The following is a 17,569-nucleotide window of genomic DNA, read 5'->3' as shown; positions in this document are numbered from 1 at the left end:
CACTTCACACATCTGATGAAGTGGATTTAAATCCAGAAAAGCTTACACCATAATGGATATGTTAGTCTTTAAGTTGCCACAAGACTCTCATTTTGAGCCTCATTTTAACTGCTACTTGCCGTAGTAAAGAGTAGGGTTGAAATGAAGCGCACACGTACCTAAAAGTCAAGCAAATCAAAAGGCAGTGGAATGTTTCCGTTTCTTGGTCATGTCAAAAGTCCTTGGGGGAGGGCCGCAGCCAGTGGTGACAAATGCCCAGTGAGATGGGGTAGGGCGGGAGACCAGGAGGCCAGGAGTAGATGTAGCTAGATCTAATCAACAACAGGCAAAGCCAACTCATTGTCCCCATCCTTCTATTTGTTGAGATCTACATGGACAACATTAATGCAGGAAGTCCTAGATTTAATCTCTCATAACTACTTGTAGGGCTAGGAGACCTTTGTCTGAAACTCTGGAGACCCCTGGACGGTTAAGTACAGTCAAAGGCGACTATGAGATTGCGGCGCTTATCTCGCTTTCAGGCCGAGGGAGCCGGCATTTATCCACAGACAGCTTTCTGGGTCATGTGGCCAGCATGACTAAACTGCTTCTGATGCAGTGGGACACCGTGGTGGAAACCAGAGTGCACGGAAATGCCATTTACCTTCCCACCACAGTGCTACCTATTTATCTACTTGCACTGGTGTGCTTTTGAACTGCTAGGTTGGCAGGAGCTGGGACAGAGCAATGGGAGCTCACCCTGTTGCGGGGATTCGAACTGCCAACCTTCCAATTGGTAAGCCCAAGGGCTCGATGGTTTGGACCACAGCGCCACCCGCGTCCCTGCAACAACAGGACCTATGGTTTGGTGTGATGTAAAAGAGCTTCCTATATTCCTATGTTTCTATGACCTGGTGGACTGCAACAACCTTCTATCTCCCTTCCCTGCCCAGAAAGAGTCTGGGGAACAGAATAAGAACAGCACCCAATGCCAAGTATTCGTCAGTTCATGAATTATGTCCAGGGGCAGATGTGAAGGACACCACACCCTCCCCTCCAGTGCTCCTATCATACCAAGCAAGACAGACAATTAAAAAACAAAATTTTTTTATTTGGTCCTTTGGAACCTGAGTTTGAAAACCACCCATGGGATAATTCGTATTATACAGGGACTGATTACAGATTTGATTTACAATTGATAAAATATCCTATGTTTTCTTAAGAGCTGGACAATATTTACATGGTTAAAAACTATTCACAGCTCGAAGAGAGTGAACAGAAAAACACGCACACACACATACACACACACACACACACAAAAGAAGAACATTGAAAAAGAGGGGGGGAAAGGAAAGGAGACATTTTGGACAGGGATAAAAACAAAATACAGAGGAACTCACATTTTCAGCCACTCCCTGGCCTGAGATGACTGAGCTGGGAAAGGAGGAAGGAGACGCAGAGTGACACTGATTGATAGTGGAGATGGTGGGGGAGAAGGAAAGGGGGAGAAAAATCAACTTTCTGTTCATTGCTACTTGATTAGGTGGAGAGAAAATGGAACGGGACACGGGGGAGTAGGGATGGAAAGGTAATGTACTGGCATGATGAAATGATGGCACTGCTACCCTGTCCCCCAAAGGTCCTTGCAATGCCACTTTAGCCCTCAACTTGGCCACACCCTGCCTTTCTGAGCTCCCCAACACCAGCTTGGCCATGCTCCCGGGTACAAAAAGCCCAGCTACACCTGCCTCCTGAGACAGCAAGGGTTACCAACACATTGGCTTTATACTCGCTTAAACCCTAATGGCTTCTTTCAAAGAATCCCAAGGAAATCGCACTCCATTGTCTCTCAAGACAGACGGATGCCAACAACTGTTAAGCAATCCCTCCCCAATGCTCCCTGGGAAGAGGAAAGGGGGATTAAACCAGTTTAACTCCGTAGTGAAGATATGCCCTACGAGAGAGCTGCTTCAAAAGGGTGGGGCTGCAACACAATAGCTTGCATTCGTCGCTCTCTCCTCACAGCACACTGCAATGAACTGTAGAAATTCATATACAGTGGTACCTTGGGTTACAGACGCTTCAGGTTACAGATTCCACTAACCCAGAAATAGTACCTCGGTTAAGAACTTTACTTCAGGATGAGAACAGAAATTGTGCACCGGCGGCAGCAGGAGGCCCCATTAGCTAAAGTGGTACCTCAGGTTAAGAACATTTTCAGGTTAAGAACAGACCACCGGAATGAATTAAGTTCTTAACCCGAGGTACCACTGTATTCAGATTACGGAGAGTGCCTGAGCCCTAGAGCTTAGGAATTCAACCCTCTGCAGGAAGAGGCTTCCAGAAAGGATTCATGTGACATTACTGACCCACCCTACAGCCATGTCATTGTGGCTCCTATACTCCAGCAAACTATGTTCCTCAGAAGTCACTGTAGGAGGGATTAGTGCAAATCTTATAACCTCCTTGAAAGTCGGGCTTCCACCTTCTTATGGCAGGGCTCCCCACATCTTCCGCAGCCACGAAGCAGGCAGAAATTGGTGAACTGTTTCCTGGTCCCTGCATCTGTGTGCTTCGATAAAGGCTCACACCTGCTGCGATTTCTGCCTGCTAGAGATCGGCCACAAGAAGGGGAGGAGGAGATGGCAACCCTTCTTGGAAGGCAAAATAAAGCATGGCTTGAGGGGAGGGGAGGAACACACGCTTCCTCTCACTGGTTCCGCCACCACTGCACCCCTTTGTCTTTGAGGGAAGCGGGAAAGACTGGGCCCTGCAAACAAGCAAGGATTGGGAGCTACTCTAAACCAGAGCCACAGATGCAACCATGACAACACACAACTTAATTTCCATTTCCCAGCTGAAAGCTGCCATTTGCAGAGCAAGGGCACGGTGCAGAGGGGCATTTTTATGGTCCCCCAAGTTATTATCACTGTGCTCTCTCTGACTTGCCTGGCAGTGGTTGTGCCTCATACATGGCAACGTTCCACCTTTGAGCAGTCAATGGTGGTGGAGTGTCATTCATGTTCCCTACTTTTTTTGCTTGAAGCTGCAACGAGCCCAAGAGCAGGAGAGGCCAGTGGTGTTGGGGCTGACAACAACTGGCATGTTATCGTATTTCTCCCTGAATATGGAAGTGAAAGGAATGACTGGGAGCAGCCTCAGCCCATAGTACATTATCCACAATGTTCCCAGGTGGGCATTTTGATGTCCCAAATCCTGTCCCAGCCTCCCGCTTTCCCACTCACCCTCACAGTGCTCCACACGTCAACATGTGCAGACAGGGGTGGGCGGAAGTACAAATGAACTAGGCTCTTGACTGACTGCTTGTACCGGCAGAAAGGCCCTTTCCTAATGGAGGGATTGGACTCATTTTATAGAGCAACACAATGGGGAAGACACTGCTGGTGATGAGCCCCCACAGCTTTCCGGGACGCCCTCCTCCCACCCTGTGCCCGAACCAATGAAGTTGGCAGGAAGACACCATCCCTGCTACCCTGTGCCTGAGCCCACAAGGTGGACTAGAAACCCTGTCCCTGATACCCTGTTCCCGAGACCCAATTCCACAGATCTCCATCAAGCTCAGCCCCACACTGGGTCCCCTGAAGGGCAAAAGCCATGTCCTGTCAACCTCAACTATGCATCTGTCCCAAGTGAGTGATGGTGAGCACGTGTACCACTGGCGATCCATCCAGAATCTTCTTTAAGGGTGATGGCAGAGACCAACCTCTCCCTTACGGAGGGTCCAGAGGGACAACATACTCCAGATTCCTTCCCAGCATAAGGCTATTCTCCTTGGGTGGGGAAGGAGTGCAGAAATTCCCACTGGGGCATTTCTAAACTCACTTTTCTGGAGGCTAAGCATCTGACTGCAAAGCAGAACTGGTGGAGACCAAAAGTGCTAAATTGACCAAGCTGTACATGAAAGGTTTTCGGGTAGCTTTCAAATCAGCGCCAAATTGGAAGCGCCAGAAGGCACAAGGGGAGGTCAGTCGGTAAAGGGTTCCTTGTTCTCCTCCACCACAGCTGCTGACCCCTGGCTATTCTTCCTTTGGACTGCAGACTGCCAGGAAGGGAAATTGGGAGCAACCCTGCTCCTCTGTATCATGTGAGCTGCAGGGACCACAAGTGTGAATGAACTTCCAAGCCCTTCTCAAACACCCAGGCAGCTGTGTGCCTCCCTTGCAGACTCCCAATCACTTCCTTGCAGCCTACACCCATGTCCCCAAGCCCCACTCCTCCCCACACCAAGTGTCCCCAGCAATATATATATATACAGACAAGCCCCTGTACAGATCAAAAATGCCATGATGCTAAACTTAAGCCCCAGGGGCAACATCTCCTGCAATACCCATGTGGGTGGGTCAAATGGCTTGAAGCCTGCTTGGAAAAATGTGCTTCTCTAGGCTTTGTTACTACACTTGCTCCTCCACACAAGACTGTGGTGCCAGTCTTTCTGAGGGGCACGGGGGCAGGAAGAGAAGCAAAGAAGGCAGGCAGAGACTCTTATCCCAAACACCACATAAATTTGGCAGCAGGAGGTTCCACGGCTCGTGCTTAAATCAATCTTGCAGAAAAATACAAAACAGTAAGAATAACATTTTCATAGCCAGCACTCCCACCATATGTGTTGCAAGACAGCTTGCACGTTGAGTCTAGCCTGCCACTCGTCCTGCAGAAAAATGGTGCTCATGCTAGGGGAGTAGTTTAACACAGATTTAGCTAGTTTGCAGTTAACAGCACAATGGCTCTGCCATTTTTTTGTACCCCTCCGGCAACCCAGTCTGCAAAACAAAAAACAAAACAAAACTTCACCACCTAGCCAACCCAGTGCTGGAAGGGAGATGGAAGTCCATCTTACAAGTCATCACCCCTCCATCTGCCAATGACAATTCCAGACGTGAGAGAGACAGAGACAGGATGGGCCTACATACCCCTCATCCCAGACCCCACCCGACCCCATTGCAGCAGCCAGCTGACATTTTTAACGGTGGGGTGAGGCACACACACAGACAGACACATTGGCCAGAGGTATATTATTGTTGCAGCAGCCTTAGGATTTTTGGCGGCTGTGGGAAGGGTCGAGTCCCAGGACCTGGCGCCTGGGAGCATCTGAGCATCGCCTGCACCTGGGGCTGGGACACGTCCCTCTCCAGGGCTGTGACATTCCCTTGCTCTCCTAACTTGACAGCAGCTCTGGATAAAGTGCATCATCTGTGGGGAGGCAGGTGGGGAGGGGAGGGAGAGAGGATTTCAAGGGAGGGGGAACCTGAGCAGCTCCCTGCCTGACCCCAGGGGATGGGAGGAAAGGCGCTTGGCTTGAGACACCCAGTCTGTCTGTCTGTCCGTCCTTCTCAATCCCGATGGCTCAGTAATGGCGGCTCGGGCAACGCCTGAGACAAGTGGGGCCAGAAAAAAGGCAGAAGCAGAAGAGCGGCAGGGAGGGCGGGGCCATTTGTCATAGCGGCCGGGGCCCATGTAGCCCCGCCACCTCGGGCGTCAGCAGCGGATTGTGCGTCCCCTTGGTCGACATCCAGTCATTCAGAAAGGCCTGGGTGGCCTTGCGATGTGCCAGGCGGTGGGTGATGGAGAAACCGGCATTGCCTTCCAGCTGGGAAAGAATCACTAGAACCTGCCTGGAAGAAAACAAAAGGAAAGGGGATAGATAGGTCAGTGAAAGAGAGAGGAAAATAGTGCTCCCCGCGAGTCTACAGCCACAAAGGAAGGCCCAAGAGCAATGGTAGGAATACAATTCTAATTGGGCAACAGCCCCCTGGCTTTCCAAGTAGCCCTTTCATCACGCAGGAAGGTCTCAGATTTCCCAAAGGCTTCCAATACACAAACACTCTCTGGGATCAATTCTGGCCTGGTGCAGACTTAACATTCCAGATCTCTTAACCAGGTGAAGAGCAGAGGTGTGAAACTTCCAGCACACAGGTTAAATGTGGCCCAGCAGGCCTCACCATCTGGCCTACAGTCATTTGGGAGAGGCAATGCCCATCCAGCCTACAAGTGATATCATCCATCCTTTGCTTTTGTTGTTATTTTTATTGTGTTTTTTGTGTTTTTGATATCTATGGATGAAGGGCAGTATACAAATTTAATAAATCATCAAAGGACCAATCGGGAGCTTAAGGCGAGATGGACGAAGGCATGCTCCAATTGCCCATCAGATGATGGGTGGTGTGGGTGTGCCTTGCTTCAGAAAGGGGAAGAGGTTTCTATTGAAATTACTGTCCAAATCAGGATGCGGTGGAGTCTCCATTTTAGCAGTGGTTTCAGTGGGATCTACTTCTCCCTCCCAGTGCTGCCCCTTGAACTTCTCAAAACTGGAGGTTGAAAAACAATGAAGGCACCTGGACTTGCCAGTTGAGGAGAGAGGGTGGCCCTCCTCCTTACATTCTACAAGGTGGCAAACTGCTTCACCCCCCCCCCCCCAAACGTGGCAATTCTACAACTTAAGCGCAACAACGGGAAATTAAATCTAGTTCTCTCAGCCCCCTGCTAGCTCCCTCTTACCTGTGCAGAGGGGGCACACTGTCCTGCGTTTTGAGGCTGCCTCGTGTCGACACAACGTTGAAGCTGTCTGTGCAGTCGCACTGGACGTGCAGGTAGGATTTAGGGTGCCGGTTCTCCACCACCACAATGAGACCTGCCCAGCCGTGTGTCAGGTAGTAGCAAGTCATCCCCTCGCGCCCCTGCGGAAGCAAACCAGCCAGTCAGTCTCGGCCCCAGACCAGCGAATCCTGCCTGCCTCCACCTCACCACCCACATGGCAATACAGAGTCCCAACCTCCAACACTCGGGGCCCATGCTCACTCCAACTCTTTGGAAGATGCACATTCCCAAGAGCGCATGCGCAGCTGCAGGTGCTTGGCTGCTTTCCAGAGAGAACATCCACATACAAAACCCACCCACCCAACTAACAGCAGGACACCTGCCTGCAGAAAGCTGTAGGATTTTATGTAGCTTAGTAAGCTAGGAATTAAGGAACTCTAACCTCACATCTGCTATGGACTCTGTAGGTGGTCTTAAACAAGCCACCGAGTCTGCTTTGCACCCCAAGTGTTTTGCCTTGGAGTCTGATAACACCTCTTGCTTTTCTGGAGGGAGGATAGAGAGGGGTGTGGGAGTACCGGGGACAGTTTGCATTTGCTGCTCCACCCACTATTTACTCTGACCCCGCCCACCACGGGCATGCGGCCCTTGGGAGATTGCTCAGAAAGGAATGTGGCCCACAGGTTGAAAAAAGGTTCCCTAGCCCTTACATGTACAGTACTGAGACAGTGCGTGTGAAGCAAGTTTGAACACTTTAAAGCGCTCCATAAATGTTTAAGCATCACGGCCACCCTTTTCCCAGTAGGAAGGCTCTTAGGCAGCTGGGGTGGGCAAAATATCTGCTGCAAACCCTGGAGAGCTGCTGCCTGTCAGAACAGATACCAGCCTTCTCCAACCTGGTGTTCTCCCAGCCTTCTAGATGTTGCTGGGAGTTGTTGTCCAGCCCTCCATCCCTCACTGCCCTCTGATGGTAGCCAATATGCTGATAGTGAGAAGCAGGAAAGAACAGACGCTCTGAAGCAGCCGGGTGGGGCTGGTGCCTGAACGTACCTCGTGCCGTTCGCCCTTGTTCTCGGTGAGAAGAATGATGGCATCTGCTAGTGTGGTGGACTGAGCCTCAATCTGTTCCACCATCACCAAGCGGGAGCTGTAGATGGCCAGGATGTAGCTGGAGATGTCAGCAGCTGGGCATGCACTGCCAGTAGTAGGGCTGGAAACTGGTAGAGGTCGAAATAAGCAAGTGAGGCAACATCAGGCTGCAGGGCCCCCTGTCCACAAGGGAGTCCCCACCCCCCAAGAATCCCTACCCATCCTGCCATGTGGCCTTTCCCTCACTCAAGCATTTCCAGAGGCCAGCTTAGGAACAAGAACTGCCTTCCTGATTGCAATACAGGTCTGGTACTTAAGTCTGCAACACAAGCCAAGACTTGCATTCTTGAAAGGAAGTACAGAACTGTGCAATAGTAAAAAGGAGAAAAGTACAGAAAAGGCCATCTAGAGAAGCCCCCGCCTTCCCAAGTGTAAAATAAACCGGTCCCCGCCCCTTACACACAGGGGCATTCAGAGAACTTGGACGACAAGCTTCAAATCACTACATACATTGTTGGTATTGTCTACTCAGAAGGAAGTCCTACTGAGTTCAATGGGGCTTTCTCCTAGGTGACTGGGGTTAGGACTGCAATCTGCAAGAAGCCAATGTTTAAGCAATGTAGGCTAATTTCAACTGAGAATTAAGGCCGGGGAAGGGAACCTTCCCCAAATGGGACTCCCAACTCTCATCTGTCCCCCCACCAGGATGGCCAATGGTCAAGAATGAAGGGAGTTTCGGTCCCAGCAAATTCTGGAGGATCACAGGCTCCTTCGTTGCTTGAAGCTGTTCTGAAAACACAGGTGGCTTTTTCTTCAAACAGTGACCCCCCACTTTTTTTAATCCTCCCCCCAAGCTCTCAGCAAGCAACCCTATTGCTGGAACTGGCAGCCCCACTGCCCGAGGGGAGTCAGAAGTAGACTCTGCCACACAACACTTACCTTGGCTTGAGGAGGTGCCTGTCACTGGGGTAGTCCAGTGGTTGAAGGCACAGCACACCACAGCATACTCGCCCGGCTCCAGCATGACATCACAGTTGACAAACTTCTTGACTGCCCGCTTGCTGTGCGCCATCAGGCGGCCCAGGCTGAGCTTGCTGCCATTGATGAAGGTGGCTCGGAAGACCATGATGCAAAGGTCCAGCAAGTGGCTGTCCACTGTGTCTGAGCGCCTGCCAAGGGAAAGGAGGGAAGGGGCCATGGCTCAGTGGGAAAGCATGCAGGAAGTGCCAGGTCCAATCTCTGGTGGGGCTGGGAATCAGTCTGTGGGAAACTGCAGCCAGTTGCTGTAGACCACATTGAATTGGATGGGCCAATTGCTAGACTCCTGGTGTAAAGGAGTTCCCTACATTCCTGTGAAGTGCAGTGGAGTCAGAAGTCACTGCACAACCCACTGTACCCCACTCTCTTTCACCAAATAGGATACCACAAACAATATGGGGTGGGGGGCAAAAATATGGGTCTTGCCAGACTGCTGTCTTGGTAATAGTGGCTTGCAGCAGTGGCCTCACCACCATTTCCATCGTTTCTTTGTTTAGAGTTTCTGTCTTCAGTGAAACATAGAATTGTAGATTTGGAAGGGACCTCAAGGGTCATCTACTGCAGAGAGAGAAGGATTCAAGGCAAAAGGAGGGTAGCCCTTCTGCTCCTTTAATAGCTGGTGAAAGCCTAGCTTCTCCAATGACACCCTGGGCAACAAGCTGCATCTGCTGCACAACTATTCAGAGGTACAGACAGAGCCCGGCCTGAAACCCTGGAGGGCTTCTGCCAGTCAGTGTAGACAGCACTAAGCTAGATTGATCAATGGTGTAAACTTTGTAAGAGGCAGCTTCCTATGCTCCCTAGGTACAAGGGTCCTGCTTTCTTCTATACATCTGGCCACCCTAGAGAAAAAAGCAGGCAGATGAGCATGTTAAAAAAAAAATCCAACATCCCATTACTGGGTCCTGTGGTGAAGTTTGTAGCAGTTAAAAGTGGATTCTGAGTCTGAAAATCACAGAAACTAATGACTAAAGATGAGAGAAGAGGACTTGTCTATTGTAAGGACTCACAGGGGAGAGGCAGTGCGTGTCTATACACACCACACCTTTCCATGAGGGCCAGTGTCATGGCTTGAGGACCAGATTTTCTCGGCAGTGGTTTACCTTCCTGATAAATATTAAGTGGCAGCCTTTCACTGATATAGAAGCAAAGGGATGTTCTCAGGGCCAATCATTCGGCAGGGGCTAAACCTGTTCTATTGAGAAACAATAATGCCCCTATCTGTGTAGCCACAGTTATCCCGTCTAGATAGCTGCAACCTTCATTCTGTTCCTTAGTCATGTTAGAGCAGGACGAATGGCAGGAAATGGCTTTTATGTTGAGAGAGGATAGCAGTGCCACCACCATCATGCCATGTGTCAGCTCAATAGCACAGTTGAGCTGGAACTGGCGATGGGACTAAACAAAAGAGGGGTCAATGCACAAGTGACAATTGCCAAGACGCAATGCCAGTTCTAGAGTAATTAGGGTGATGTAAACAGTGTGCAAGAGCCTTGAATCTTTGTTCAGTGGCTGATGAGTGTGATCTGCGACCTCACCTGCTGCCTTCCTGGAAAAGGGCGAACTCCAAAGTTGCACGCTCCAGCACAGTCAGTGAGGTGACAGTAATGGGTCCACTGGCTTTGTTGGGAAAGGTGCCCTGCACGCGAACCTCATGCCAGTCTGAATGGAGCTTGCAGATGTCCACTGAGTCGAAATACCTGGGCAAGGGAATAGGCAGTTGTCAACCCCGGAAGCAGCTGTAGCCAAGATCAGACGAGTCTCTTTTAGACAGCAATCAAGGCACCCCTGTAAAATCTTCATTGGTAATGGCACAGTTTCTTGGGGGTGGCAGAAGGAGGACCACCTTTTTGTGGAAGAGACAGCTGTGTTGCTGTCCATCTTTCTCTTCCCTCTACACTAGGGTGGCAAACCTTTTCTGACCTGAGGACCAAGGGCAGAATGCAAAAGGGGGTAGTGCCACTCTCATACCCAGCACAGACAAAGCTCCAATCTGCTCCTCAACCAATAAGTGCCAATCAGCTGGAGGATGGAGGGAGGATTTTTCTCCCATCATAGCATGTACTGAAAGATTATCTTCTCCTTCCAGGAATGTGCAGTAACATACTTTGCAACCGCCTTCTTGGCACTGCAAAATTGCCTCTTTGTTCTCTTGCATGCCACTCCTGCTAACAGGTCGAGAGTGCTCTGGAAAACTGGAAGGGGTGATTATTTCTGTTCCCAGAGTACTCCCACCTGCTTGCAATGAAGCACTCAGGGGTTCCCACATTCAGCGCCATAGGTGCAAATTTTGCCGGGAGCTTGAGGCCCACATTAAATGGCTTGGCGTGCCTGATTCTGGTCTCACACTTTTAAAATATTCTAGTTTTCTGTGAGCTCCATCACAATAGAGGGAGAATGCACAGCCCCCAAAGAACTGGAAGCAAATTCAAACTAACAACTCATGAGAAGGACAGGGGATTCAGAGCAGAAATGTTATTTTACCATTAGGTGCTGTGATGTTTTTTAAATGGAGAAGAGCAGCTGTTCTTGTTTCTCCCTAACAAGGCACGATCAGCAAGCTAACAATAAACCATGGCTTAAAATTGGCTAGCCATCCTGACTTGTTAGGGAGAAGCAAACCACAAACCCTGGTTCAGAAGGAACAGGTTGGTTTGTCCCATTCGCACCTGGGAAGGAGCAAAGCGGGAGTGAATGAGAAGTGTATGAGCACTCTGCTTGTACACAGCAAAGCATGGTAAGTCAGCAGTACATGTGTCTGTGCCTTAGATTTGCATCAGAACCAGGAGGTCACATTCCAGCCAAATCCAAGCTTCTAAAGGCAGCAGAGCAAGGACCCAGAGACACAGGACAGTCTGTGCAATTTTGGCAGTACCTGATGAAGTCACTGTACTCCATCCAGAAGACCCCTTCACTGCTCCCGTGGGGCATCAGCTCATGCCGCAAGTGTGCCGGCCAGTGGGGCCATTCGTCAGACCAGCTACCGTTCCAGGAGAAGCGGCCCCAGGGGTTACGGAGTCGCAGGAGCCTGAAAGAAGCAGCAAGACAGAACTGAACTTAAGCTTCTTTATTTAAGTTATGAAGTTCTACTCTGCCTGCTTTTAAAAAAAGAAACCCTAAAGAGGGCTTACAACAGAGCAACATTCGTCAATAGCCACAACAGAGACATTTCTTCCAGAACAACAGAATCAGATAAATCAGGAAGTTAAATTGTTTAAAGTATGCAGGGATATAAACGGTTTTTATGAAGGGTGGAACCAGACTAAAAGATTTTAGAATGAGTTAATTGTTTTAGTTTCAGTTGATGAATCAATGATCAATCAATCGAATCTGAATGTGTGTCAAAACGTTATATCTAGTGGACTTTATATTACATTATAGTAGTGGACTTCATTTTTAGATTATGCATACATGTGCTGAAAGAGGCATCATCCTAGAAAAGCCATTCTCGCTTTAAAACAAATACAAATGTCATCTGCATTTATAATAAGAACTTCTAATTTGTTTTTTGCCTGCCCAATTAATTGAGAACCTGCTCAACCAACCCAGAATTTTTAAATGGATGAATCTAACAAATCAACCAACTAAGTTTGCAAACCTAGTTAGATTACATTTCCTGAAAATAACAAAGGGTGGGCTTTGAAATCCTTTTGGGAAGAAGAGAGATCACCCAACACAGCTTTGGGCTTCTGTTTGATTAAGACGTGATGTAAAAAAACAACCTTTTAACTGACACACAAACACACACAGGTCAGCAGAGGAGTGAAAAAAGAACCTGGCCCTGCTTTGAGGTCTAGTCAGTATGTCAGGCATAGATGGATGGTGGCTCCTGGGGCAGAGCTTCCTCCTGGAGACAGAAGGTGGGATGAGCACATATTGGGAGAAGTGCTCATTCCCCAAGGCTTGATGAGCCCAGGGAAGTGGTCTGTTTTGAACTTTATAAACCCAGAACCAATTTTAACCCCAATCTCCAATGATTCCTTAAATCATTTCCTGCCCATGCTCATCTCTCTCACTCTCAGATGGCCAGACACAAAGGTCCAGCAGACCGTGTTATGTCTCATTACAGTTGCCAAGACTGAGCAAGAAAACACACTTTGCAATCTGGAAATTCTGAGGCCCTTTCACCTCTTTGCCTACCTCTCAAAATGATTTCACCCTGGGGAGGCAGGCAAAGAGCTAGGTAGGAGCACCAAAGTACCAATCTCAACACACCCTAAGCACTCTGCTTTCCCATGCTATTTTTACTGAGAAAATGTTTTGGTCTTTGCAAGAGTCACGAATTGGCTCCAGTGGGATAAAATCAAAATTGTAGAATTGATCAACAAACAATGATGCAGTATCTTGGGGAAGCTGTAGTAATAGTATCTTATCCTACATTAAATTCCTGGCTCTTTTCAGGGAAATAGATGTGCAATATTCTTTAGTTCTAATACCTGCATCTTTCCTTAGTGTATCTCCTTAGTGTATCTTACAGTGATGTTATGGGCAGATAGTTGAAGTGAACAACAATCCACGAGTCAACATTTTAAATCAGATGTGGTGAACCTTTGGTCCTCCAGATGTTGCTGAACGACAACTCCCACCATTCCTGGACACTGGCCATGCTTTCTGGGGCTGATACGAGTTTTAGTTAAGCAACATCTGGAAGAACAAAGGTTCCTGCCACTTGCTTTAAACCAAACAAGCAGCCTGCCTAATTAGCCAAGAGCCAGCAATCTTTTCTTGGCCATTTTTACCTGCACCCTTGCACATCTCGGACGTCCAATATGGAATACGCATGCCGTGGACGAAGGCCCATGCTTTCGTAGGCTGCATCATCCACCTTCATGTTGCCCCCTCCACAGGATGCGCCCATCAGAAAGCTGAAGGATGGGAAATAAAAGGGAGTGGGGAGGGGATAAGAGAAACACAAGGTTTACACTACCTGGCTTAGCATCAGGAGTCAATGGGAGGATAATTGGGGAGCTAAAGTTATCTTAAGGTATGTATCACCCCACATTTTGCATAAGCTGGAAAGGTTGTTAATGGCATGCAGAAATACAAAGCTAGTCTGCCATCAGGCTAAGGGAGGTACGACCACTATCACTACAAGATGCAGGGACTGCAGATGCAGGAATTGCTTGTGCTTTTTGGGGCTGGTCTACACATACTGCAAAATGAGATGGCACAATCCTGGCATGGCAGAGTGGACTGTACCAGACTGCAAGGGGAAGAGGGTGCCATTTTTTAACAATCCCTTGTTGTGGAAAAACTCCCTGCAAATAATTTATTTTGGGGGGGCGGGCAGGAAACAGCATGCCAGGCTAAAATATTCTAATCCATTCCTTGCTGTGCTATTTTTCTGCTTGTAGAAGGTTTCCTTTACATACAGAAGAAATCAGAAATATGATCCTGTACCTATAGCCTGATGTAGGGCAATATTTTTTACCACTTGATTCTGTTGCTTGTGAAGTCTAGGCAGAAGTTTCTGATTAATATAATATAATATAATATAATATAATATAATATAATATAATAATGAGATTGGGCCTGAGTTTCTAGGTTAATTCATGGTTTGTTTCATATCAGTAGTAAGGAGGGACTTTGGCAAACATGCCTTGCAGCTGATGCTTTACAGTGCTGCTAAAAGCTGGTAGCAAAAGCCTCCTTGCAGGAATGCCCAGTTCCCAACTGTGCACATGACACCACTTTTGAGCTGCTTACACTCAGTTGTCTGCTCCCCATGCAATGACTACATGCAACATAACGCTCACCCACCTTCCTGCCATGCTCCTCCTCTGCCTCTGCAGTAATTGCTCAGCCTTACACTTTTGGCAGGTGGAGCAAAGTGGGGAGGCGGCCTATATTCAGCAGCTGTTGCATGCAGAAGAGTATTGCACACAGGCAGACAAAGCTGTGAATGGCAGGAGTTCTAACATTCGTTTAATATTGGGTTGGTGCTTAACGGTATGATCATTTAACAGGGGCTCTGAATTAGGTCACATCCACACCATACATTTAAGGCACATGGCCTCCCCCCCAAAAAAAATCCTGGGAACTCAACTGCTCCAGCTGAGAATTCAATAGTCCATGCAGCAGAAGCACAGAACAGAACAGCTTGGGGCTTCTCTTTTCTCTTGGGCTGACGGCAAGGCTGCACCTAGCTCTGAGTGTTCATGGGCATTTTGGATCAATACAGAAAGCATCCCATGACGCCAGCCTCTCCAAGGCAGCTCACTAGAGCAGTGCATTCTCAGATTTGCAGTCTATCTGCTGTTCCAGCTTACTAAGGATGAGGGTAGCCAAGGGGTGCATTTTACAGCAACAGGCCTCACTGGCCCGCCTTAGCTCTCTATCTTTGCTAGAGCCACAGCAGTAAGCTCAATGCAATTCCACTTTTCCCTTGGTCTAGATGCGGCCCGACCGGCCGCAGATGCCAAATCAGTCTTTATGCTCCTCACAGCTGAAGGGGAAAGCCCTCCCTCCTGCCTCGTCTTACCCAGCCTCCTTAGAACTCAGCATTTTGGCCCAGATGAGGTCAGTGTCAATGGGCTCCTCGCGAGGGTTAGTGGAGCTGACCTGCAGCATCAGGCTCTCGCAGGGGGCGCCGGTTAGCGTAGCTAGGCCTTCAATAGCGCGCCCTGCCTGGAGGGCAAAGTACGAACCATGGAGTTTGGCCAGGGCCTTCTCAATAAGGGCGACCCATAGCTGCTTCCTCTGGGCCTGGGGAAGAAGAACACAAATCAATGGCTGCAAACAAGGCTGTCAACCAACATCAGAGTTCATAATTGATTCTTTCTCTTTTAAAAGACTGTGTTAATTGCATTTAAATACATTTGCATGCTACAGATGGGCTAAGGGTGACCTTATCCGCCTACAGCACAAGCGTTAACAAAGGGTGGACACCCTTGGCAAGAGTTGTGTGTACTCTGCATGTAATTAAATGAAAACTCCGAGCCCAGGCAATCCAAGATCTATGCCAAGGAAAAGTGGATTTTGCAACTATATAAATTATGCAAGCTGAGTGCAAATGCATAACTTATTCTGCTTTTTCAATGTTATAATCATAATATAGTCTGACATTGTTAAGTCATAGGAAGAGTAAGGAGACTTGAGCCATGTCGCTCAAACCCTTAAAATCGTATTCAGTCCTCTCTGTGGCTCCTGAAATTTCAGTGTGTATTGTCCAAATATTTTTTGAGCCTTCTTGTGCAGGAAAAGAACTAGAAACCTTTTTAAAAAGCAAAATAAAATCGAAGCTGAAATTCTCAGGAAGCTAAATTCTGCACCCACCAGCACATATTCACTCTTGTAAACCACATTATGAATTCAGCCCTCTCCTTGTTCTAGACCAGATGGTCAATCTGTGGCCCTCCAGATGTTGTTGGACTACAACTCCCATCAACCCCAGCCATTCCCAGTCAAACATCTGGAGGGCTGCAGGTTTCCCATCTAAATGAACTTCTAAGCTGGAGACCCCATGTACGGTCTTTTACAGGACACAGAGCACAGCATCTCTCAGTTTGCTATAAAAGAGACACTTTCACACAACTCTGTTCCCAACCTCTGGCATATCCCTCTCTGTGGTTTCCCCTGCTGTAATGGCTAGTGCTGGCTATAGCAAATCCCAGCACCCACCTGAGAGAAGAGGAGGTAGCCACACTCATCACAGGGCAGCATGTCATCCACCAGCACAGTGGTCCAGGTACCATCTTTGCAAAGCCGCACCTGATAGGCTCCCTCCAGACACATGGTCCGTGTAATCATGACCCGTTCCACCAACTCAGGCCTTTCTGCCAGCACAGCCAGAGCACTGAGGAACCTGAAAAAGAGGTGCCAGATGAAGCCAGTTAATACCGGGAAGGCTGCTCACCAGCAAGTCAATGACCACATTCAGATATCATTCTAGACCAGGCATAGGCAAATTCGTCCCTCCATATATTTTGGGACTACAACTCCCATCATCCCTAGCTAACAGGACCAGTGGTCAGGGATGATGGGAATTGTAGTCTCAAAACCTCTGGAGGGCTGAGTTTGCCTGTGTCTGATCTAGACTATGGTTTCATGAGATGTGCCTAGTCTCCTCCTGAACTCACACACTCTCATCCTCTCCTTCTGTATGGCACTCACTCCTGCTTTCAGTTAACTGTAGCTTCCTGTGCCATCTGAAGCAAGAACTGTACTTAACATTTGTATTATTAACAACAGATAATAACACTCTACAAGGCACAGGAGGGGCAATTAATTATGCTTCAAAGTGAGAAGCTGACTTGCACTATCGTTCACTCGATGATTTTTGGAGGTATTTTCATCATACAAGATAAGAATTATACTTTCTTTTCCAAGAAAAATCAAATATATTCAGTGGCGGATTATATTATTACTTCTCCAGGTATTATTAAAGACTCTAGAGAAATAAAGAATGTTTCAATTTTGTATGCAGATCATGCACCAGTGAAATTTGAGTGGCTCTATTTAAAAAATACTCAGATTGGAAGTTACATAATTTGATGTTACAAAATAAAGAAACCGCAGACAAGCTGAGACAGCATATATATATATATATATATATATATATATATATATATATATGCTTTCGTAGATTTTCACGGGTACAGGAATGCAGGTTTTGGTGTCCTCGGGTGTCTTCCCGTGTAAAAGTTGGGGTGTCTAGGCGACGTTTCGACGAGGTCTCACTCGTCATCTTCAGGCTGGTGCTTTCGGCTTCTTGTTATAGGTGCTTTCGGCTTCTTGTTCTTCTTATAGAGAAACACCCTCACAACATGAACAAGCGTGACGACACATCCCGCTTGCCAGACATCTGGAAATTAGCCCTCCCCACAAAAACTGACACCAGAGCCAGAGGCACACAGAACGCCATCACCAATCAACCACACCAGACCCAAACCCAGACCCTCTCCACAGA

The 17,569-nt window shown here is 48.1% G+C and overlaps 1 protein-coding gene across 2 annotated transcripts in view; it reads right to left on the bottom strand.

The window, feature by feature from the left end:
* Positions 1 to 1,069: 1,069 nt before the first annotated feature.
* Positions 1,070 to 17,569, bottom strand: part of CAPN15 (calpain 15) — a 95,603-nt gene continuing 79,103 nt past the window's right edge. For both annotated transcript variants that reach the window (XM_028705650.2, XM_077918431.1), the window contains 9 exons: positions 16,282 to 16,465; positions 15,143 to 15,366; positions 13,401 to 13,526; positions 11,537 to 11,689; positions 10,200 to 10,361; positions 8,563 to 8,792; positions 7,585 to 7,751; positions 6,496 to 6,674; positions 1,070 to 5,612 (listed from right to left, as the gene is read on the bottom strand). In XM_028705650.2, coding sequence (XP_028561483.2) covers positions 5,435 to 5,612; positions 6,496 to 6,674; positions 7,585 to 7,751; positions 8,563 to 8,792; positions 10,200 to 10,361; positions 11,537 to 11,689; positions 13,401 to 13,526; positions 15,143 to 15,366; positions 16,282 to 16,465 — 1,603 coding nt within the window. In that variant the 3' untranslated portion in view covers positions 1,070 to 5,434. The remainder of the gene's footprint in view (positions 5,613 to 6,495; positions 6,675 to 7,584; positions 7,752 to 8,562; positions 8,793 to 10,199; positions 10,362 to 11,536; positions 11,690 to 13,400; positions 13,527 to 15,142; positions 15,367 to 16,281; positions 16,466 to 17,569) is intronic.

The sequence above is a fragment of the Podarcis muralis genome, chromosome 14, assembly GCF_964188315.1.
Source record: "Podarcis muralis chromosome 14, rPodMur119.hap1.1, whole genome shotgun sequence".
NCBI lineage: Eukaryota > Metazoa > Chordata > Lepidosauria > Squamata > Lacertidae > Podarcis > Podarcis muralis.
The sequence above is the reverse complement of the archived record's forward strand: the minus strand, read 5'-3'. Positions and strand labels throughout refer to the sequence as shown.